This window comes from Podarcis raffonei, chromosome 12, assembly GCF_027172205.1.
Source record: "Podarcis raffonei isolate rPodRaf1 chromosome 12, rPodRaf1.pri, whole genome shotgun sequence".
Lineage (NCBI taxonomy): Eukaryota > Metazoa > Chordata > Lepidosauria > Squamata > Lacertidae > Podarcis > Podarcis raffonei.
The window spans coordinates 8,790,408-8,812,003 of record NC_070613.1 but is presented as its reverse complement, the minus strand read 5'-3'; the positions used below and the strand labels follow the sequence as shown (position 1 = coordinate 8,812,003).

At 47.5% G+C, this 21,596-nt stretch overlaps 1 protein-coding gene across 1 annotated transcript in view; it reads left to right on the top strand.

Annotated features, from left to right (window-relative positions):
- The window catches only part of LOC128424067 (mitogen-activated protein kinase kinase kinase 3-like), a 64,515-nt gene that overhangs the window by 27,036 nt on the left and 15,883 nt on the right, over positions 1-21,596 (top strand). The window contains exons 3-8 of the mRNA XM_053409854.1: positions 3,803-3,846; positions 4,311-4,410; positions 9,538-9,651; positions 11,822-11,933; positions 16,378-16,511; positions 19,279-19,352. Of these exons, the coding sequence (XP_053265829.1) occupies positions 3,803-3,846; positions 4,311-4,410; positions 9,538-9,651; positions 11,822-11,933; positions 16,378-16,511; positions 19,279-19,352 (578 nt within the window). The remainder of the gene's footprint in view (positions 1-3,802; positions 3,847-4,310; positions 4,411-9,537; positions 9,652-11,821; positions 11,934-16,377; positions 16,512-19,278; positions 19,353-21,596) is intronic.

Genomic DNA, 21,596 nt, shown 5'->3' with positions numbered 1-21,596 from the left:
CCCGACGCAACTTCCGCAACTTCAGATTGGTTGCAGATGCTTCCTGCAGCCGTTTGGAAGCCGCGCCTTGGTTTCCGAACATTTTGCAAGGGACTTCCGGAACCGATTCTGTTCAACTTCTGAGGTACCACTGTATAAAACCACAAAATAAATAATCAAAGTAAAAACAACAACCCAATAGCCCCCCCCAAAAAAAGCACATTTCAAAAGGGCATAGGATGTAAATCAGATCAACCAAAGGCCTGGTTAAAAAGGAACATTTTTTCCTGGTGCCTAAAGGTGTATAATGAAAGCACCAGGCGAATGCCCTTGGGGAGAGCATTCTACAGACAGGGAGCCACAGCAGAGAAGGCCCTGTTCTGGTGTTGCCACCCTCCTTGTAGGTTCCCCCCCCTTTTTTAAAAGCTGTATCAGTAACCAGAATGTCACAAAATAGTGGCAGTTTTCAAGTTCTTCAAAACCCTGATGAAGTGTAGGATGGGAGCATGGAAACTATGCTCTGGGCAAAGTATGAGTAAAAGATAAGGAGCGTTTTCAGGAAGAGACGTCACCCCACTCGCCCATCTAGGAATTCTCCTTATTTGATAGAAAGCAACGTGTGGCTGATTTTTCCAAGGCCTGCTTTATCCAGGGTAGGGAATACATTTTTTTTCCCACCCAGAAAAGAAAGGAAGGGAGGAGAGAGATGACTCTGTAATTTATTTCTGTATTTATTTATTTCTGAAAAATCTATTAATAGGGGGGCACTCCAACCAATGGGCTTTGCTGCTTGGTTTCAGGCCACAAGGAATGTGTACGCTTGCTAGGGATGTGGGGGAAATTCAGTCCCATTCATGTTGAAAGGTGAGCCTACCAAATCCATACTTTCTGAAGCGTCACAGAAACCCAAACTCAGCCACTGCTTCGAAATTTGCGGTGCGTTTCTCTAGCCGTGTAATGTCCACGAAAATACCCATTTACTAGGGTAATTGCTTGTAAAACACTTACAACAGGGGTCAGCAAACTTTTTCAGCAGGGGGCTGGTCCACTGTCCCTCAGACCTTGTGGGGAGATGGACTATATTTGGGGGGGGGGAATGAACGAATTCCTATGCCCCACAAATAACCCAGAGATGCATTTTATATTAAAGGACACGTTCTAATCATGTAAAAACATACTGATTCCTGGACTGTCCGCGAGCCGGATCCGGCCCCCAGGCCTTAGTTTGCCTACCCATGGCTTAGAAGTTTTGCCACAATCAAGGAATATATGCATTTTCTTAAATAATATAAAATATGCATGAACACATGTGCATTTAAAAATAAACGTACCAAGTTGCATTACATCAGAGGAAATTGCTGTGCAAAAAAAATGTATATTAGGATAAATTGCAAGGGGGGGAATTGCATATTAGAAGAAATTTGCACTAAAATGCTGATGAATTTTCACGAGGACTTAAAAAAAAGAAAGAATTGCGAACTGATGCAGACATGTGGAGAACTGAACTGAGTTTAAGTCTAGAAAAAATGAGAAACCGAAATTGACACATACCCAACTGCCTGTCCCTATGAAGTGGATTGACCAAACCCCAGGACTGCAGGACTGCAACTCTAGGGTGTGTTGGGAAACCAGGACTTTGTCCGCGATCCATTTGTAGTATGCAAACCTTCCACTCGTATTAAGGCCCGGGAATTGCTTTCAGAAACATTCCCATCTCTGGAGAGCAGAATAGGCAAACTAGCCGAGTTTCCTGTACCCCTATGGCATCATCCAGGCCTTCCCAACGTCCATCTCTTAAAGCAGGCTTCCTCAAACTCAGCCCTCCTGATTTTTTCCGCCTACAACTCCCATGATCCCTAGCTAGCAGGACCAGTGGTCAGGGATGAGGGGAACTGTAGTCTTAAAACATCTGGAGGGCCGAGTTTGAGGAAGCCTGTCTTAAGGCTAAACTTTGGCCATCTGCTCTTTCTAGAACTCTAGAATTCTTTTGTGGGCCTGCACCACTTGCGACCTGTCACGACAGACACAGCCAACTGACCTTGTTCGGCTGGCTTGCCTGGCACTTGGCACCGTTCTCCTGCAACCTCTGCCAGGGCCAGATCTCCAGCAAAGCACCCTTCTGGTATGGAGTGTTGGTGTGAACTGCAGATGTTGTTGAAGCTACAGTGCACATCATCATCTAGACATTGGCTGCACCACCTGGGGCTGATGGCGGGTTGTTGTTGTTTAGTCGTTTAGTCGCGTCCGACTCTTCATGACCCCATGGACCAGAGCACGCCAGGCACTCCTGTCTTCCACTGCCTCCCGCAGTTTGGTCAAACTCATGCTGGTAGCTTCGAGAACACTGCCCAACCATCTCGTCCTCTGTCGTCCCCTTCTCCTTGTGCCCTCCATCTTTCCCAACATCAGGGTCTTTTCCAGGGAGTCTTCTCTTCTCATGAGGTGGCCAAAGTCTTGGAGCCTCAGCTTCAGGATCTGTCCTTCCAGTGAGCACTCAGGGCTGATTTCCTTAAGAATGGAGAGGTTTGATCTTCTTGCAGTCCATGGGACTCGCAAGAGTCTCCTCCAGCACCAGAATTCAAAAGCATCAATTCTTCGGCGATCAGCCTTCTTTATGGTCCACCTCTCACTTCCATACATCACTACTGGGAAAACCATGGCTTTAACTATACGGACCTTTGTTGGCAAGGTGATGTCTCTGCTTTTTAAGATGCTGTCTAGGTTTGTCATTGCTTTTCTCCCAAGAAGCAGGCGCCTTTTAATTTCGTGGCTGCTGTCACCATCTGCAGTGATCATGGAGCCCAAGAAAGTAAAATCTCTCACTGCCTCCATTTCTTCCCCTTCTATTTGCCAGGAGGTGATGGGACCAGTGGCCATGATCTTAGTTTTTTTTTTGATGTTGAGCTTCAGACCATATTTTGCGCTCTCCTCTTTCACCATCATTAAAAGGTTATTTAATTCCTCTTCACTTTCTGCCATCAAGGTTGTGTCATCTGCATATCTGAGGTTGTTGATATTTCTTCCGGCAATCTTAATTCCGGTTTGGGATTCATCTAGCCCAGCCTTTCGCATGATGAATTCTGCATATAAGTTAAATAAGCAGGGAGACAATATACAGTGGTACCTCGGGTTAAGAACTTAATTCGTTCTGGAGGTCTGCTCTTAACCTGAAACTGTTCTTAACCTGAAGCACCACTTTAGCTAATGGGGCCTCCTGCTGCCGCTGCGCCACCGAAGCACGATTTCTGTTCTCATCCTGAAGCAAAGTTCTTAACCCGAGGTATTATTTCTGGGTTAGCGGATTCTGTAACTTGAAGCGTCTGTAACCTGAAGCGTATGTAACCCGAGGTACCAGTGTACAGACTTGTCATACTCCTTTCCCAATGGAGGGTTAGACTCAAAGAACACCTAGAGCAGTTTTCTTCTGTTTTGGGCCTCTAGGTTTTCTTGGACTGTGGCTCCCTTCATCTCTAACCATTGGCCATTCTGGCAGAGGCTGATGGGAGTTGGAGTCAAGCTTTGTCTAAGGGGCCAGAGGTTCCCCATTCCTCCTTCAGAGAACGTTCAAAGTGTTTGGTGTACACCCTCCTCCTTGGAGCTTCTTAGCAACCCTGCAGGGCAGCTTGCTATTATTCCCCCCATTTTGCAGATGGAGGGGAGGCAAACTGAGGCCGAAGTCGGCTCACTTAAAACCATCTAGTGAGAGCACCATAAATTGGAGATTTGGATCTGGGGCTCCCAGATTTGTGTAGCCCAGGTTTTATTGCCACTACGCTGCATCGGCTCTGTAGCTAATGGGCTTCTATCTCTTTTTGTTCCTCAGTTGCGGAATGCCAGGATCAAATTTGACCACGATGGAGAGAAAAGGTAGAATGTATTTTAATTACTTGACTGTGGTTTTATGTAAATTGTGCTATTTTTACTGTTGTTAGCCGCTCTGAGCCCGGCTTTGGCTGGGGAGGGCGGGATATAAATAAAATTTTATTATAATTATTATTACCTTCCCTGGTTGCATGAAGACTGATGTGTGTCATTGTTCTTCCTTAAATCGTATAAAGCCCATAGTCATTCTCCCTTCCTTTAATTGTTTCACACGTACAGAGAGAAACTGCCTGTCCTTCAGGATCCTTAAAAACCAAAAGGAGTAACCCTTTCTAACAGTATGCTAATTTGTTTAAAACTGATTGAGCTTAATTTAATTGCATGCAATGTTGTTATGTGTATTTGCTTTTCAGAAGTGAAAGCAATGGAAGAATGTACTGCTGCCCCACATTACTGAGCAGAGGCATAGTGATGCTTTAAATAACAAAATGCCTATTATTTCCTTGCAGGATTATGCAGTTCCAGAGGCCAGTTAAGTTCAAAGAAGTTCTGCAGAAAGCCATGGATGCTTTTGGGCAGATGATGGACTTGCAATACGCCAACAACGAGGTTGGTTTCTTTGCTTGCTTGTATGTGTGTTTGCTTAAAACAACCTCCTCTCTGCAAGGCGGGTTACAGCAAACTAAGAAAGTTTCCCTAGAGCTTGTTGGCTGGGTTTTTTTTAATTAAACTGTATATACCATCGATTCCGGCGCATTAGGCGACTGGGTGTATAAGACAACCCCCCAAATTGGCAGCTGCCAATTTGGGGGGTCGTCTTACATGCTTCAGCAGCTTCGCTGGGCAGCGGCAGTGGGCGGCGGGCTCCACGCCAGGAGGAAGCTGCCCGGTGAAGCTGCCCAGCGATGCTAAGCCAGCTTCGCTGGGCGGCTTCCTCCCAGTGTGGAGCAGAGCCCGCCGCCCACTGCAGCCATACCCAGCATATAAGACAACCCCCGACTTTTAAACCTCTTTTCCGGGGTTAAAAAGTCATCTTATACGCCGGAATCTATGGTATATATCTTGTTAGGGAGTGGGTGGCGCTGTAGTCTAAACCACTGAGCCTCTTGGGTTTGCCAATCAGAAGGTCGGAGGTTTGAATCCCTGTGATGGGGTGAGCTCCTGTTGCTCTGTCCCAGCTCCTGCCAACCTAGCAGTTTGAAAACACGTCAGTGCAAGTATGAAATGAATGAAATTTATTACGGTCCCAGATCAGATTCACCAGTGCAAGTAGATAAATAGGTACCGCTGCAGCGGGAAGGTAAACAGCATTTCTGTACACTCTGGTTTCCATCACGGTGTCCCGTTGCGCCAAAAGTGGTTTAGTCCTGCTGGCCACATGACCCGGAAAGCTGTCTGCGGACAAACGCCAGCTCCCTTGGCCTGGAAGCGAGATGAACGCCAAAACCCCATACTCACCTTTGACTGGATGTAATCGTCCAGGACTGCAAGATCAAACCTATCCATTCTTAAGGAAATCAGCCCTGAGTGCTCACTGGAAGGACAGATCCTGAAGCTGAGGCTCCAAGACTTTGGCCACCTCATGAGAAGAGAAGACTCCCTGGAAAAGACCCTGATGTTGGGAAAGATGGAGGGCACAAGGAGAAGGGGACGACAGAGGACGAGATGGTTGGGCAGTGTTCTCGAAGCTACCAGCATGAGTTTGACCAAACTGCGGGAGGCAGTGGAAGACAGGAGTGCCTGGCGTGCTCTGGTCCATGGGGTCACGAAGAGTTGGACGCGACTAAACGACTAAACAACAACAACCCGCCATCAGCCCCAGGTGGTGCAGCCAATGTCTAGATGATGATGTGCATTGTAGCTTCAGCAACATCTGCAGTTCACACCAACACTCCATACCAGAAGGGTGCTTTGCTGGAGATCTGGCCCTGGCAGAGGTTGCAGGAGAATGTTGCCAAGCGCCAGGCAAGCCAGCCGAACAAGGTCAGTTGGCTGTGTCTGTCGTGACAGGTCGCAAGTGGTGCAGGCCCACAAAAGAATTCTAGAGTTCTAGAAAGAGCAGATGGCCAAAGTTTGTAAGCCTTGAGACAGGCTTCCTCAAACTCGGCCCTCCAGATGTTTTAAGATGTTTTAAGACTACAACAACAACAACAAACCATCCAGGCGTCCTTTATCTTTTACCTTTTATATCTTGTTAAGTATAAATTAAGAACTGGGCACAAAGGCAGCTTTTCTCAGCCATTCATGACACCTGCCGAAGCTGTCCTTGCACCTAACATTTAATGGGTCTATTAATTTGGTTGCAGGTTGCTTTGGGTTGCCCTGGGCAGGATAAAGAGCAGCTAACAAATTTAATAATAATGATAAACTGCTTAATTGACCCTGGCTCTTATGGAAGCTACAGGAGCCATATTCTGCTTTGATGTAGCCGAGCACCAGGGCAGCACAAGCTCTTGGCTTTGATTTCTGCCTGGGGAGAGGCTTGCAGATGCCACCTGAACAGGAGACCCTTTCTGCACCATTTAGCAATTGGGCATTTAGCACTGTGGCACCTTTCTCTTAAATATTAGACAAGTTCCACCTCTGCTGTTCTTTCAGCACCTACTAAATACCTTCCAACAAACCCAGATGGGCAAGATATAAATATAACAGGAACAGGAACAGGAACAATAAATAAATAATAATAATTTTACACCCCTGTTATGTAGCTTTAGGTGCCAGGCAAAAGCACTCCTCTTCTCCCAAGCTTTTGGCTCATTAAACTTATCTGGCCTTTTAAATTGTTTGTGTTGTGGAGTGCTGGTGTTCTTGTTTTTCTTTGTTACTACGGTATGTATTTTTGTGTCTTTCTATTGTGAACTGCCCTGGGATCTTCAGGTGAAGGGCAGTACAGAAACTGAATAAATAGTAATCATTACGCTGGTGGCGCTGTGGTCTAAACCACAGAGCCTAGGGCTTGCCGATCAAAAGGTTGGCGGTTCGAATCCCTGTGATGGGGTGAGCTCCCGTTGCTCGGTCCCTGCTCCTGCCAACCTAGCAGTTCAAAAGCATGTCAAAGCACAAGTAGATAAATAGGTACCACTCTGGCGGGATGGTATATGGCATTTCTGTGCGCTGCTTTGGTTTCACCAGAAGCGGCTTAGTCATGCTGGCCACATGACCCGGAAGCTGTACGCCGGCTCCCTCAGCCTATAGAGTGAGATGAGCGCTGCAACCCCAGAGTTGTCTGCGACTGGACCTAACAGTCAGGCGTATCTTTACCTTTACCTTTAATCATTACGTGGAGATCTTTCCCTGTTTGCATCTGTGCTGGAATTGTCAATAGAGTAGGATCATCTAATCCAAATTGTTTTCAAGGTGCTTTTATTGTTATCTCAAGTAGACTCCCTGCTCCCCAGCCAGCCTTCCCGCAGTTCAATGCAAATCTCTCTTGGAAACCTGCAGAACTCCCTGCAGCCTGCTTCCTTTCTTACTCTCAGGCTGAAAACCTGCATGGGAGCAGCAGCACGTCGGCCAAGACACCGCCACCATTCTTAATATCCTACACCTGTCTTCTTCACCCTCACAGGCTCAAACCTTGAGAAGCTTAGCGAGGTGATGAATCAGCACTCGGCAAATCGTGCCCCCCCCTTCTCCCCCCGCCATGGGCGCCCTGGCTCATTAACTTAGCTTTTCAGTTTTACCGGCTGTAAGAAAGTTTTGCTCCATTTCCTGAGCCTGCAACCTGCCAACTCTCTCTCTCTCTCTCTCTCTCTCTCTCTCTGGTTTACATGTGTCTATATTTAGGTCCGTGTCTGGTAGGGAACTTTCATGTAAAGAGCAGCCTCGTTGGCAGGCGAGGCAGAAAACCTTCCCGCTAGACAGAAGCAATTAGGCAAAAGGACCACAGGCAGAAGTTTTCAAACACGGTGTCTCTTTTTTTGGCGTCTCGATAACCGGGCACGGGACCACATGGAACATTGGTGGAGAGGCTCCTAAGTCCGTAGGACATTTTATTCCAAGCACAGGCAGTTTTTTGGAAGGCCTGTGTAGGTTTGGGGGTGGAGGGTGGGGGGTGAGGTTAGGGGACTGCCAGGGAACTGCCCCCAAAAGTTTAGATCCAAATTCCAGGCTAGACTGATTAAGGGTGGGGAAATGTTCAAATACAAAGTTGGAATGGGTAGATTATTCCCATTGTTCACAAAACTAACTTCATGTTACTTCCTCATATGCATATTCTGCTCTGCCCCATTTTGGCATTACCTGTGGATTTTGTTCTCAAAAAAAGAAATCTACATACAATTTGTGTTTTGTTAAAAAAACATTTCATTACGAAACACATGCTTAAAAACATACATCATCTCCATTCACACAATTATAAATGTATTTCAAAGCATCGCAGTACCTTTTTTTGAGCAGAGAACTCCATCGCAAATTATGAAGGCGTGCAAAATCTTAAGGACAACCGTAGTTCTTTTTCTTTATTAAATTTGTATACGGCTCTTCATCCGAAAATCACAGGGTGCTCCACAACATTAAAATGCAGAATAAGAACACAAAATACAGAATAAAAGTAAAACCAAAGGCAAAACAATAACCCCCCCCTCCCACAAACACATTTAAAATGGCATAGCATGTCAATCAGCTGAAGGCCTGGCTTCACATTCTGAACATTTATGAGGCCTCTCTTTAATTAAGTTCCGATCCATATATTAGTCTGGGAAGTGCAAAAGAGGACCTGATTCGAATCCCAGTCTCAGCACCAGAAATACAATTGGTTGGGATGTTTGGAGAGGCCATTCTCAGTGGTTTTTATTACACTCTACAAATTTTTAGCTGCTCTCCCTGGTGTTTTTAAATTGCATGTTAGTTTTGCCTCTTTGTGGACTGATCTGCTTTTAAATTATATTGTGAGCTGCCGTCGGTGTTTATTTTAGACAGATGTAAGTTTTCCTAACAATAATAATCGCAAATGAAATCTGTGCCTCCACGACCGGATAGCTAAAGCACACTGTTTTCTGAATTGACATTGGAGCAGCTTTTATATCCAAAACAAGTATTATTCTACCTTGCTCTCAGAGGAGCCCATCTCTTTTTCTTTCTTTCTAAATAAGTCACTCGTCTGAACAAACCTGGAAGGAGACAAAACCCAGAGCAGGGAATCATGCAGAGACACTACGAGCAGCTTCCTTGGTAGTTCGACACTCAGGGCTTGCAGGGAAACCTGTAATTATCTGATGAATTCAATAACCAATTTAATTCTCTGGGCATGCTAAGAGTTCTCTCCCGGCAGCCCAGCGTTCAGAAGCAGCTGCCTTTAAGAAGCACGCCTGTCTTGTTTTCAAACGGACAAACTACGCAAGAGCAGCTGGATGCTGCGTTTGCAGTTTACGTGTCCCTCTCTTGGTGGGTAGCATTTTGCAAGTCGGATCCAAGTCTCCGGAGTGTTTTATTTACTTTTTCCACACAGGTCTTCCCTCCAGCGGAGCCAGCGGCGCTTCTGCACCTTCCCTTTCGCAGGCTGTTGTTTTGATAACTTTTATCCGATTCCTCCGGGGGGGGATGCTATCTTGGAAGAAAAGGTCAAAGCCCCCAGATGTTTGGCTGCTATTTTCTGCCGGGGGCCTCGGGTTCCTTTTGCTGTGCCCCGGGTCCAACTGCCCACCTCCCCGCCAGTTCCCAAGCCCCCGGCTGCTCTTTGGCTTCCTCTGTTTGTACCTCAGCTGCAACAACGGTGTTTGTTCAATCTTTTCCCAGCTCCTGATTCCCCTCAAATCCCAGGAAGACTTGGACCGGGCAGTGGAACACTTGGACCTCAGCCCTTCTCTGAAGAGCCTCAAAGTGTTTGTGAAAACGGCAAAGAAAACAAACGTGAGAGAGCAGCTGCGCTTTCCCCAACCACCCCCTTCCTCCTTCCATTTGTGTACAAAGCAAAACACGAAGGGGACGCAGGTGGCGCTGTGGGTTAAACCACAGAGCCTAGGACTTGCCGATCAGAAGGTCGGCGGTTTGAATCCCCGTGACGGGGTGAGCTCCTGTTGCTTGGTCCCTCCTCCTGCCCACCTAGCAGTTTGAAAGCACCTCAAAGTGCAAGTAGATAAATAGGTACCGCTCCGGCGGGAAGGTAAACAGCGTTTCCGTGCACTGCTCTGGTTCGCCAGAAGCGGCTTAGTCATGCTGGCCACGTGACCCAGAAGCTGTACGTCCGCTCCCTTGGCCAATAAAGTGAGATGAGCACCACAACCTCAGAATCGGCCACGACTGGACCTAACGGTCAGGGGTCCCTTTACCTTTACAAAACGCGGTGCTCTTGTCCCAGGGAGTCAAAACGCTCTTGCATGTTTTAATGATGTATCAGGTGGCGAATGTGTCGCAAGGGACACATTAGAACTGGCATCTGGTCATTTGGGGGGGGGGGTTGTTCACTCTGCTTTGGAGTCCATTTTTCACCCCACTGTCTGAACAACCCCTGCACGATGCAATTACCGTCCTGTTAGCATCTAGCAGCCCTCAAGCAAAACCCAGCCTATTTGGGATTTGGGTTGAGGAGATAAGTGTTCCCTTGCAGGATCAGACCAAGGATTCACCTAGACCGAGGTGGGAGTGGTTGTGGTGGGGACTTTTTCAGCCCGGGGCAGATGGGAGTTGTAGTTCCAGACATCTGAAGGGCGCCCAATTGGCAAAAAGGCTGTTGCGATTAATTCTTCAGCTTAACTAGACAGATTTCCCTTTGGATTCCCTAGATCAGGGGTGGCCAACTGCCAAGAGACTGCAATCTACTCGCAGAGTTAAAAACCGGCAGTGATCTACCCCCTTTTTGGGGTTCAGGTCAAAATTATTGAGCTTCTTTTTATGGGCTGCAGAGCTAAAATATTTAGCTTTTTTTAGGGCAGCCGAAGTTCTGGGGCTTCTTTGGGGGGAGTCTGTGATCTACCAGTGATCTTCCACAGATGTCCAGTGATCTACCGGTAGATCACAATCTACCTGTTGGACGTGCCTGCCCTAGATTCAATACCCCACGGCATGAATTTTGTGTGGTAGTGCGATATTTTTACACACAAGCCTGCACTCTATAGTTCCCACCCACCAGAACCAAATCTTTCTGTCTCCCTCTCACCTTCCGTTGCGACTCGAACGTTTTGGCTCCCGAAGGCCGCAAAAGCCAGAAATGAGTGTTCCGGTTTGCGAACATCCTTTGGAACCCGAACATCCGATTTGGCTTCCAATTGGCTGCAGAAGCTTCCTGCAGCCAATCGGAAACCGCACCTTGGTTTTTGAACGTTTTGGAAGTCAGACGGACTTCCAGAATGGATTCCGCTTGACTTCCGGGGTACCACTGTATTTTGAAGCTGGGAAACACCATTTTTGGCAGGGGAGCAAGTTTCCTCATGTGCCTTCCTGAGACACTTCAGACAAAGCAATATCTCTCAGGCTCCCCAGCCTTGGGGCCAGTGAAGACCATAGAGTAAAGGGAGCATTTCCCAACAGCCTCCTTCTGCCCTACGTCAGAGACAATGGGAGTGGGAGTCCAATCACATAATAATATAATAATAAGAATTTATTATTTATACCCCGCCTATCTGGTTGGGTTTCCCCAGCCACTCTGGGCGGCTTCAAACAGAACACTAAAATACAATAACATATTAAACATTAAAAGCTTCCCTAAACAGGGCTGCCTTCAGATGCCTTCTAACATGGGTTCAAGTTACAAGAAAGGAGGGTCTGATAAAACATCAGGCAGGAAGAACCTTCTAACAGTAGGAGCTGTTTGACCGTTGAACAGCTGACCTTGGAAAGTGGTGGATTCTCCTTCACTGGGAAATGAATCAATTAGCTCTGCCTGTCATTGGCTCTGGCGCCCCCTACTGTTGGCCTCCCTGATTTCTGCTCTATCAGTTCCCATGGGCACCAGCCACTACAGATTAGGGTCCAGCGATATGTTCCTGGACAGGGAGACTGAATATGCCTGGAATATTTTAAGCATCCTTCCCGAAGGAGGAGACTGAAACCTAACAACTCTCTCTTCACGTACCTCCCGTAGTCTCTGCAACCCAACAACAGCAAACAGCACGAGATGAGGATCTCCAAATCGATGGGAGATATCTTGGGGTCGCTGTACAAAGATGCGGAGAGGACACGGAAGCATTCCACAGGTCGGTGAAACGCGGCTTCTCTTTCTCCCACAGGGTCTGCCAGGGCAGTGACAGCCACCTTTCCGCACCTGAAAACAGGGGGCCGCTCCAGTCCCAAAGCGCCCCCCAAGTGTATTCAGCAACATGCCATTGATGCAGTAAGTGCATTGGTGGTGGATTTCCCTGTCTGATTTCAAGAACAAACTGATTCCAGGGGGCTGGAGCCGAAACACTAAAAGCCCGGTTCCTAGCGCAAGCTAAGCACATTTCTCATCATTCAACACTCTCTGATGAGCACAGTCGCTGGGCAGGGGTATATGGCCGGTGTTAAGTTGTGGGTGAACATATCAGACGACACAGCGATTCTCCAAACAGCTCTTGTTTATTCACAGGTCAGAACAGAACTGAACAGAAGGGTTCAGCCAGCCTGCTTATACAGAGCTCCAGTACAACGTAACTGTAACAACTTTCTATAACTATCCAATCACTGAACGTCACTTTTGATCCCTTATTTGCATATGTGGACCTGAGTAAAAACTATCTACAGTATCCCCCTGCTGGCTCAGGGTGAGAACTTCAGTACATAACAGCCGGAGATTTATCTGATTAGATAAATCTATCGTCACTGTCAGAAGTAGTATGAATACTGGTTTCTGGGAACACAGGTGCTGATGCATTCTTGACCTGTTTACAGGTTTCCCATATGCATCTTTCTGGCCACTGTCAGAACAGGATGCTGGACTAAATAGGCATTGGGCCTAATCCAGCATCTCTGCTCTCAAGGTCTTCAGATTTGACCCCATCCAGTTGTCCAACCGACAAGCTATGCCTTGAGGCAACTTGCTCTTTTCCCTGTACCACCAAATGCCCCAGTCTTTTGCTGGAGAAGCGGGTAGGTTGCCACACATTCCCCCAGTTCCTGACACAAACCAGGGGCCTGTAATTTCTGTTTAATTGTCAAAGCCTTCCTCCCTCAACGTTGCCATTGAGACTGTGCCCAGAATTCTGGGATGGTTCCTTCTGAAACAAAATGTGCTGTTACATCGAGTCACTGCAGACTCTTCTTGTACTCGTACAAAGTTAACAATATTTTTTTTTTTCCTTTGGACTGCCAGCCAGTTCTCTGTGCCACACACAAACACCAATAACCCAATGGAATTTGGAACTGATGCAAGTTTGTTGCTGGCAGAAACCATAAACTTCCTGTCCTTCTGTAATGGGGACAACCGATGCTCAACACAGGGTTTATGGGGCTGCTTCATTATTTATTATTATGGAGGCCAAGGCCTGGATTTTACTGAGTTGTCCTAAATAAATCACTATGGCGATAAGTGCAATTATTATTATTATTATTATTAGGGCATGCTTGGGTGGAATGGAAAACTTTCGTGGCTGCGGTGTAGGCCCCCCAAGACAGGAAATACTGAAAATAAAAACTTCGTTTCCTTTAAACAAAGCAACTTTCTGGTCCTTATGATTATAAGGAGCGGGGGAGGGGGCAGGCAGAGATACAGCTCAAGTTTTGATAGCAGTCTCTTGGAAGAAAAACGACTCTTGAAATGAAAAGCATAACTGCAGAATTTGCCTGTCTTACAGCAGTTTCAGGTACTTTGCAGTAAGGTTTTTAAAAACAAAAAAAGATAAGTGCAATCTTCAGTGTGCGTGCATGTGTACAAATACCGTATTGGCCCGAATATAAGCTGCCCCCAAATTCAACGGAGGGGAGAGGGGGAAAAGACAGCGCCCAAATATAAGCTGCTCCCTTAAAATTCTGCAGGCACTCACACCCGTTGTATTTTAGCGTATGTCTGTTTCAGCAGCGGTAAAAGCCCATTCTTGTAAGGTCGCGAATTGAAGCCACACTTTAACTTTTCACGGTCGGAATTTGGAAAAAGAAAGAAAGAAAGTGAGGCTTATATTCAGGCCAATACTGTATCATTTGCTCAGGTGGAGCTATTACTAGATTACATTCATAGCCTTCCATATATCCGGGGCAGGATCCTGTTTGGGTGCATCCATACGTGCAGTCAGATTTTAAGGGGTTACTTGGGGCTCGGTCACACAGAACCCGGTTGCAGGGCATCAGCTGCATATATGGCGGCTGAGACCTAAGGATAATGGCTGCGAGGTACGGAGCGGCTCCTCCTTGTGGCAAACTTCCATCATGGCGCATGCTGCTGAGCCCTGTGAGTTCCTGGTTCGAGACCCCAGAGCCCCACAAAGTGTGGCACCGGGCACACCCGTTGCGCCCTCTGCGGTCCGGGGTCAGATGAGGTGCCCTGCTTTGGGTGGCGCTGCTGTTGTTGACGCCCAAAGCTTCAGGACTGGCCAGCGGCCGTTCAGGATCCTTATAACGGAGCCTTTCCTTCGCCTCGCTGGATCTCTGCAAGGAATGATGCCAAGACTGTGGCATTTTTCCGATGAGCAGCTTTTGGATGTGGCGAGGAAGCAGCGAGTAGGGAGCCAGGCAAAACACACACACACACACACACACACATGCACAAAGCACCACCCCTGCTTTTTTGGAAACAGCCAAGCGAGGTCACAGTGGATCTGGCTGTAAAATAACGGAGTGGAAAAGGACATTGAAAAGCCCCAGGGCCTGCCAGCCTGGAATGGCATCTCTCTTCATGGGACATGCTGTACTTTTTAATAACCTGGAGCGTGGGAGAACCCAGCATATTTCTCTGCCCCTATCTTATTCACTGACTTAATGTGTTTATTGCTTTTATATCCTGTGTTGTTCTCCATGGAGCTCCGAGGGGGCAGAACTGGTTTCTCCCCCTTCCTCATCTCCCCCCCCCATTTTTTTATTCATTTTATAACACAATTAAAAAACACAACACAAACAGAAAAAACAATACAAACAAATTCTTGTCTTACCCTTATTTTTTCTAAACATTGTTAGGTGAGCTTCCCCAAGTCCTCCCTATCTGATTTTCATTTTACCGCATCTTTAGCAGTTAAAATATATCATAATTTTAAACCATTTTTTATCACACTTACTTTTACCATAAAAATCTTCACATTTTATCACTTACAAATAATACTGTTTTAAAATACACTATCTTCTACTTCTAACCCTACAGCCTATATCCACTTCCAAAGCTATTCCAAGATTTAAATATTAACATATTTTTTCAAATATTCTTTAATCTTCTTCCACCGTCTCTTCTCTCTGGTCTCGGAGTCTCCCAGTCAGTTTGGCAAGTTCCATATAGTCCATCATCTTCATCTGCCATTCTTTGATAGTTGGTAAATCTTGTTTCTTCCAATTCTTTGACTTCCTCATTTAACTCCCTTAAACAACCCTGCGTGGCAGGTTAGGCGGAGAAACGGAGTGAGTGGCCGAAGGTTGCACCTGGTGAGCTTCGTGGTCGGGTGGGGATTTGAACCCTGGTCTCCCAGGTCTGATACTTTAACCACTGCTCCACACTGTCTCTCTCTCTCTTCAATCCCCTTAACCCTCTGTTTTGAAAGAAATGAAGGGCGGGAGAAAGCCAAGCAGCAGAGGATCAGATTCCTAGATCTCTAAGGATCTCACGGGGGGGCATACATTGGCCTATTCTCCCCCTCCTGTTTTATCCTCACAATAACCCTGTGAGGAAGAGTTAGGCCGATGATCGCTGACCTGGTCCCCATCCATTTTATTTTATTTTATTTTATTTATTTTATTTTATTTTATTTTACAGTTGCATAAGTAAAATAAAACCATTCAAATCCTCCTCCCCAGGGGTGATTGGGTGGAAGCCAAAACAGCAGGACCGTATTGCTCATAGCAATACAGCCTAGTGCTAATAGCAAGCATCAGCACATCCCTGTGTGTTGCTCTCTGATGCAGATCACAAACATGGTGGCCGGGTGTGGACTTGAACCCAGCTCTGACTCCCTAGCCAATGGCAGCGCGCTCTGCTCTGTGGTTGCAGTGTTGCTGCAGCCCAAGAGGAACGGCTTCCTTTGCTGCTGTTACGTACTGAAGTTCTCACCCTGGGCCAGCAGGGGGATACCGTAGATAGTTTTCACTCAGGTCCACATATGCAAATAAGGGATTGAAAGTGACGTTCAGCGATTGGATAGTTACAGAAAGTGGTTACTGTTGCGTTGTAGTGGAGCTCTATATAAGCAGGCTGGCTGAACCCTTCAGCTCAGTTCTGTTCTGGCCTGTGAATAAATAAGAGCTGTCTGAAGAATCGCTGTGTCGTCTGGTATGTTCACCCACAACTTAACAGCTGCCATTTTGTGTGGAGATGTTTGCTCTTAGCATTGCCCCCCTGCCCCTTCTCTGCTGATAACTGGGAAACCCCTTTGGATCCGTGGGAAAACGCTTGCAGGAGGTCCCAGGTCTTGTCTCCAGCATCTCCAGTTAAAAACAAGACCCTTGAGTGCTGCCGTATTACGGAGTCGCGCGCCTTTGCAGGCTCCTAGGACTTGCACTTGAATCCCTGGGCCTTTCTCTGTTTTGCAGGCTCCCTGCACACCGGCCGCAGTTCTCCGCCCCCTGGGAGCGTCCCCGAAGAACAGCAGCAGATCGCCCGCCAGGGCTCCTACACCAGCATCAACAGCGAAGGGGAGTTCATCCCCGAGATGATGGACCAAAACGTAAGCTAGAACCTGGAAGCGATTGCCTTGTCTTTGTTTGGGGAAGGGCGCAAGATGGCAAAAAGTGACTGGGTATCCCTTACAAAACAAAGCCTTTGGGGGCTTTTTCTCTGACCTCCTGGGATTCTTTCTAATGGAGGCGTTTCAACCATGTGTCTCCGTCAACACAGACCGTTGGGTAACGGCCCATCGTTGATGGGAGTTGTGGTCCAACATGTGGGGATGCCCAAGGTTGAAGCACTCTCATGTTGCTCTCCAACCTACTGTATTTTTCGCTCTATAAGACACACTTTTCCCCTCCTAAAAAGCAAGGGGAAATGTGTGTGCGTCTTATGGAGCGAATGCAGGCTGCGCAGCTATCCCAGAAGCCGGAACAGGAAGAGGGATTGCTGCTTTCACTGCGCAGTGATCCCTCTTGCTGTTCTGGCTTCTGGGATTCAGAATATTTTTTTCTTGTTTTCCTCCTCCAAAAACTATGGTCTGGTGCATCTTATAGAGCGAAAAATACGATGATTTTCCTTAGGTTAGGTTGCTTGGAACCAATTTTATTATGTGGCACAGCTCCTTCTGGACTAGTTCAAGTGAAGGGTTGCCTCAGCGAATGTGCCTCCCCGCATCATCATAATTATGATGGTTGTTCCAAAAGCCTTGCACTCGGACACCTAGCCTGCCAAGGAAGATCGTTTTAGAGTCTCCTTTTCCCTGAACTGCTAGCCTTCCACATGCAGGGAGGTGGCATTTTATCTGAACGCGGGGGAGCATTCAAATCCCATGGTTTCCTGGATTGCATCCTGAAATGGTACGGTCCAGGAAGGAGCATATCACAGACTAATTCTTCATGTCGGGAGTTGCACCACAATACAGAAAGTCAGCTAGCTTTTGGGGGGGGGAGGTGGACAGGGACGATTTGCCCAGGCTGAAGGAAGTCCGCCGGTGAAATATACTCGGAGTCGAGAGTGGATTTCATGCTCTTTATTCAGCTCATAGTGGGAGGATGAATGAATGTTCCCCCCAAATATCTGCTTTATATACATTATTTACACAATGGGCTGCACGTGATTGGCTAATTCCGGAATTCTCCTGTAGGCCAATTAGGTTGTGGATTCACTTCCACCTGGAGCTGGATTGGGTAGCTCCTGCGGACCAATCATACTGCTCCATTGTTCTAGGACCAATCAGACTGCTGCATTTTGGATCCTATTGTTCTAGGACCAATCAGACTGCTGTATTTTGGATCCTATTCAACTCAGCTGGTCTGCAAGTCTTAATATCCTCCAGTAGTGCTCAATTGGCCCTTTCGCATTACCTGACTTTCCAGATCCAGGGGTAGCAGGGGTTCCTATGGCACATCACTCTGGCTAGACCACACGTAGGCAACCTAAGGCCTGGGGGCCAGATCCAGCCCAATCGCCTTCTAAATCCGGCCTGCGGACGGTCTAGAAATCAGCGTGTTTTTACATGTGTAGAATGTGTGCTTTTATTTAAAATGCATCTCTGGGTTATTTGTGGGGCATAGGAATTCGTTTATTCCCTCCCCCCCAAAAAATAAAGTCCGGCCCCCCACAAGGTCTGAGGGACAGTGGACCGGCCCCCTGCTGAAAAAGTTTGCTGACCCCTGGGCTAGACTGAAGCTGGCCTACTGTTAATTGCCCCTCCACCCAGGAACACAGGAAACCGAATCAGACCATTGGGCCTCACAGCTCACTATAGTCTGCACTGATTCGAAGTGGCACTCTAGGATTTCAGGCAGGGAGCTACCCCATGACAGCTCTACCTGGAGATAGCAGGCACCGAACCCAGGACATTCTGCATGCAAAGCAGGTGGTTGCCGCATTTGCGGCAGAGCGACTCCTGATTCGCATACCCCCTGGCACAAGCTTCACCGTATAGTGGTAACTCAGGTTACATACGCTTCAGGTTACAGACTCCGCTAACCCAGAAATAGTGCTTCAGGTTAAGAACTTTGCTTCAGAAATTGTGCTCCGGCAGCGGGAGGCCCCATTAGCTAAAGTGGTGCTTCAGGTTAAGAAGAGTTTCAGGTTAAGAACGGACCTCTGGAATGAATTAAGTACTTAACCCGAGGTACCACTGTACTACTTAACTGAAAGGCTGGAGCATTATACCATGGTCCCTGCACTACAGTGGTACCTCGGGTTAAGTACTTAATTCGTTCCGGAGGTCCGTACTTAAACTGAAACTGTTCTTAACCTGAAGCACCACTTTAGCTAATGGGGCCTCCTGCTGCCGTCGTGCCGCCGGAGCACGATTTCTGTTCTCATCCTGAAGCAAAGTTTTTAACCTGAAGCACTATTTCTGGGTTAGTGGAGTCTGTAACCTGAAGCGTATGTAGCCTGAAGCATATGTAACCCAATGTACCACTGTATGGGAAACACCGTCCCTCTGAAAACCAGTTGCTAGGAATCGCAAATGGGGAGAGGATTGCTGCAGTCCTGATCGCCTTGCAGGCTTCCCAGAGAGCGCCCCATTTTCCTAATAAGCCCCCGGCAGCTGCTCTCGTTGGCAAGGTGAGGTCTTTTCGTTCCGTGATGCTATTGCGACCTTTCTCATATTTTTAACATGACAACAACGAGATCCAAAATCGCTCCGGGTGAGTTTTGGCAGAAGCCGAGCACAGATGTGCTGTGTGCGTCTCGATGCCAAAAAAAGAGGGAGCTTTCATTGTTTCTTTAAAAATTTATGAGTCTTTCTCCGTCTCTTTCTCTCTCTCTCTCTCCCCTGCTTTCTTTCCTCCTTTCCTCTCAAAAAGTTGTTGGAGCCGTTCATCAGCCCAAACGACTCGCTCTCGTCAAGCTGTCAGTCGCTGGATAGGTCTGGAGATAGGTAAGCCAGATATGGTTGTCTTTACTGCTAGGGGACCAAGATACCTGAAGGGGCTGCCTGTGTCCATATCTGCCCACATGGTCCTTGAGGTCATAGTCTGGATGATGTCCAGCAGGTGGCAAGATGGGAGGAGAGCCTAGAAGGTTCTCACCATCACTGGAGGTCTTCAAGCAGAAGCAGGAGAGGACCATCTGTTGGGGAAGACCGTCTGCCTCAAGTTTTCCTGCACACTTAGCAGGGAACTGGATACTCTAGAAGGCCCAGTTCACCTCCACAAACACTCAAGATGGGTCTCTGGTAGTTTCTCTAGTGATGAAGAACATGAGCTGAGAGGCTTCCACCTCAGATGCCACCTTAAAAAGGTAAAGGTACCCCTGCCCGTACGGGCCAGTCTTGACAGACTCTAGGGTTGTGCGCCCATCTCACTTAAGAGGCCGGGGGCCAGCGCTGCCCGAAGACACTTCCGGGTCACGTGGCCAGCGTGACAAAGCTGCATCTGACGAGCCAGCGCAGCACACGGAAACGCCGTTTACCTTCCCGCCAGTAAGCGGTCCCTATTTATCTACTTGCACCTGGGGGTGCTTTTGAACTGCTAGGTTGGCAGGCGCTGGGACCGAGCAACGGGAGCGCACCCCGCCACGGGGATTCGAACCGCCGACCTTTCGATCGGCAAGCCCTAGGCGCTGAGGCTTTTACCCACAGCGCCACCCGCGTCCCTTAGATGCCACCTTAGCTGTGAACAAATTGGGTGGCCTACGGCCCTCACTGACTGTTACAGGAGACGTATGGCTACCACTGACCCTCATCTCCCCCCTAGGTCTCCCTGGCAACGTCCAGTAAAAGAAACATGTCCCAGGACGTCATCACATTTGTTCTCTCCCGTTTCCCCGCACTGCACTTAATTGGCTTTTGCTCTCGGGGTGTGAGAAAGCGCTACAGGCCAGGATTCACCATTTAGCTTCATTAGTTGCTACCAGGAGGTGAGGGAGAAGGATGGTTGCCTCCTCTAAGGGCTGGTCAGCGGAGACTGCCGTGTGAACGGCAAAATGGTATCGTTGGCCTGCCTTGCAAGTCTGTCGTGTGTGAATTGGTTCAAACGCTTTCCAAATTTGGGGTCCACAAAGTCGCAGCTGTGAGACTCACACAAGGCCCTCAAACACCTGCCCTGGCTCCTGTCAGTCTCCTTTTTAGTCTGGTATTATTATTATTATTATTATTATTATTATTATTATTATTATTATTATTATTTGGGCATTGAATTACAAGAGGATCTGTCCTGGAGTGTCAACACAAGGGGGCTTGTGAACAAGGCGCAGCAGAGACTGTACTTTTTGAGAATTCTAAGGAAAAACCATCTTCCGCAGAAACTGCTGCTTGCCTTCTATCACTGTGCCATTGAGAGCGTGCTCACTTATGGCTTATGTGTGTGGTACGGAAGCTGTACTACCCAGGACAGGATGGGGTTGTGCAGAGTTGTTAAGGCAGCAGAGAGCATTGTTGGCTGCCCACTCTCCACCTTAGAGCAGATTTATGCCACAAGGTGACATAGGAAGGCACTGGACATAGTAAAAGATCCATCGCATCCTGGTCACTGTCTCTTCGAGCTCCTGCCGTCGGGACGGAGATACAGGACGATGAAGACAAGAACCAGCCGTCTTAAGAACAGCTTCTTCTCCAGAGCAATCTCGGCCCTGAATGGGAAGCCTGGACTTTGAAAGTCATCTAATCTTCCTTGCTGTACTATACTGTATTGTTTTAATTAGTGTTTTTATGGAGCAGTCAAGTAATTTCGTTGTCCCCGAGAGGGGGCAATGACAATAAAGATATTATTATTATTATTATTATTATTATTATTATTATTATTATTACTTATTTATTCCACTTATACACCACCCTATACCCAGAGGCCTCAGGGCAGTTTACAATAAGACCACAACATACAAAATCAAACGAAAAGCAGTAACCCAACCCCCCCCCCAAAAGCCACATTCTAAAAGGGTTTGGATGTCAATAAGATCAACCAAAGGCCTGGTTAAAAAGGAACCTTTTTGCCTGGCGCCTAAAGGTGTACAGTACAGTCATACCTCAGGTTACAGACGCTTCAGGTTGCGTTTTTTTGGGTTACACCGGAAGAGGTTACTTCCGGGTTTTGGCGGCCGCGCATGCATAGAAGCGCTAAGTCGTGCTTTGCGCATGCGCAGAAGCGACAAATCGCAACCCGTGCATGCGCGGACGCGCTGCTGT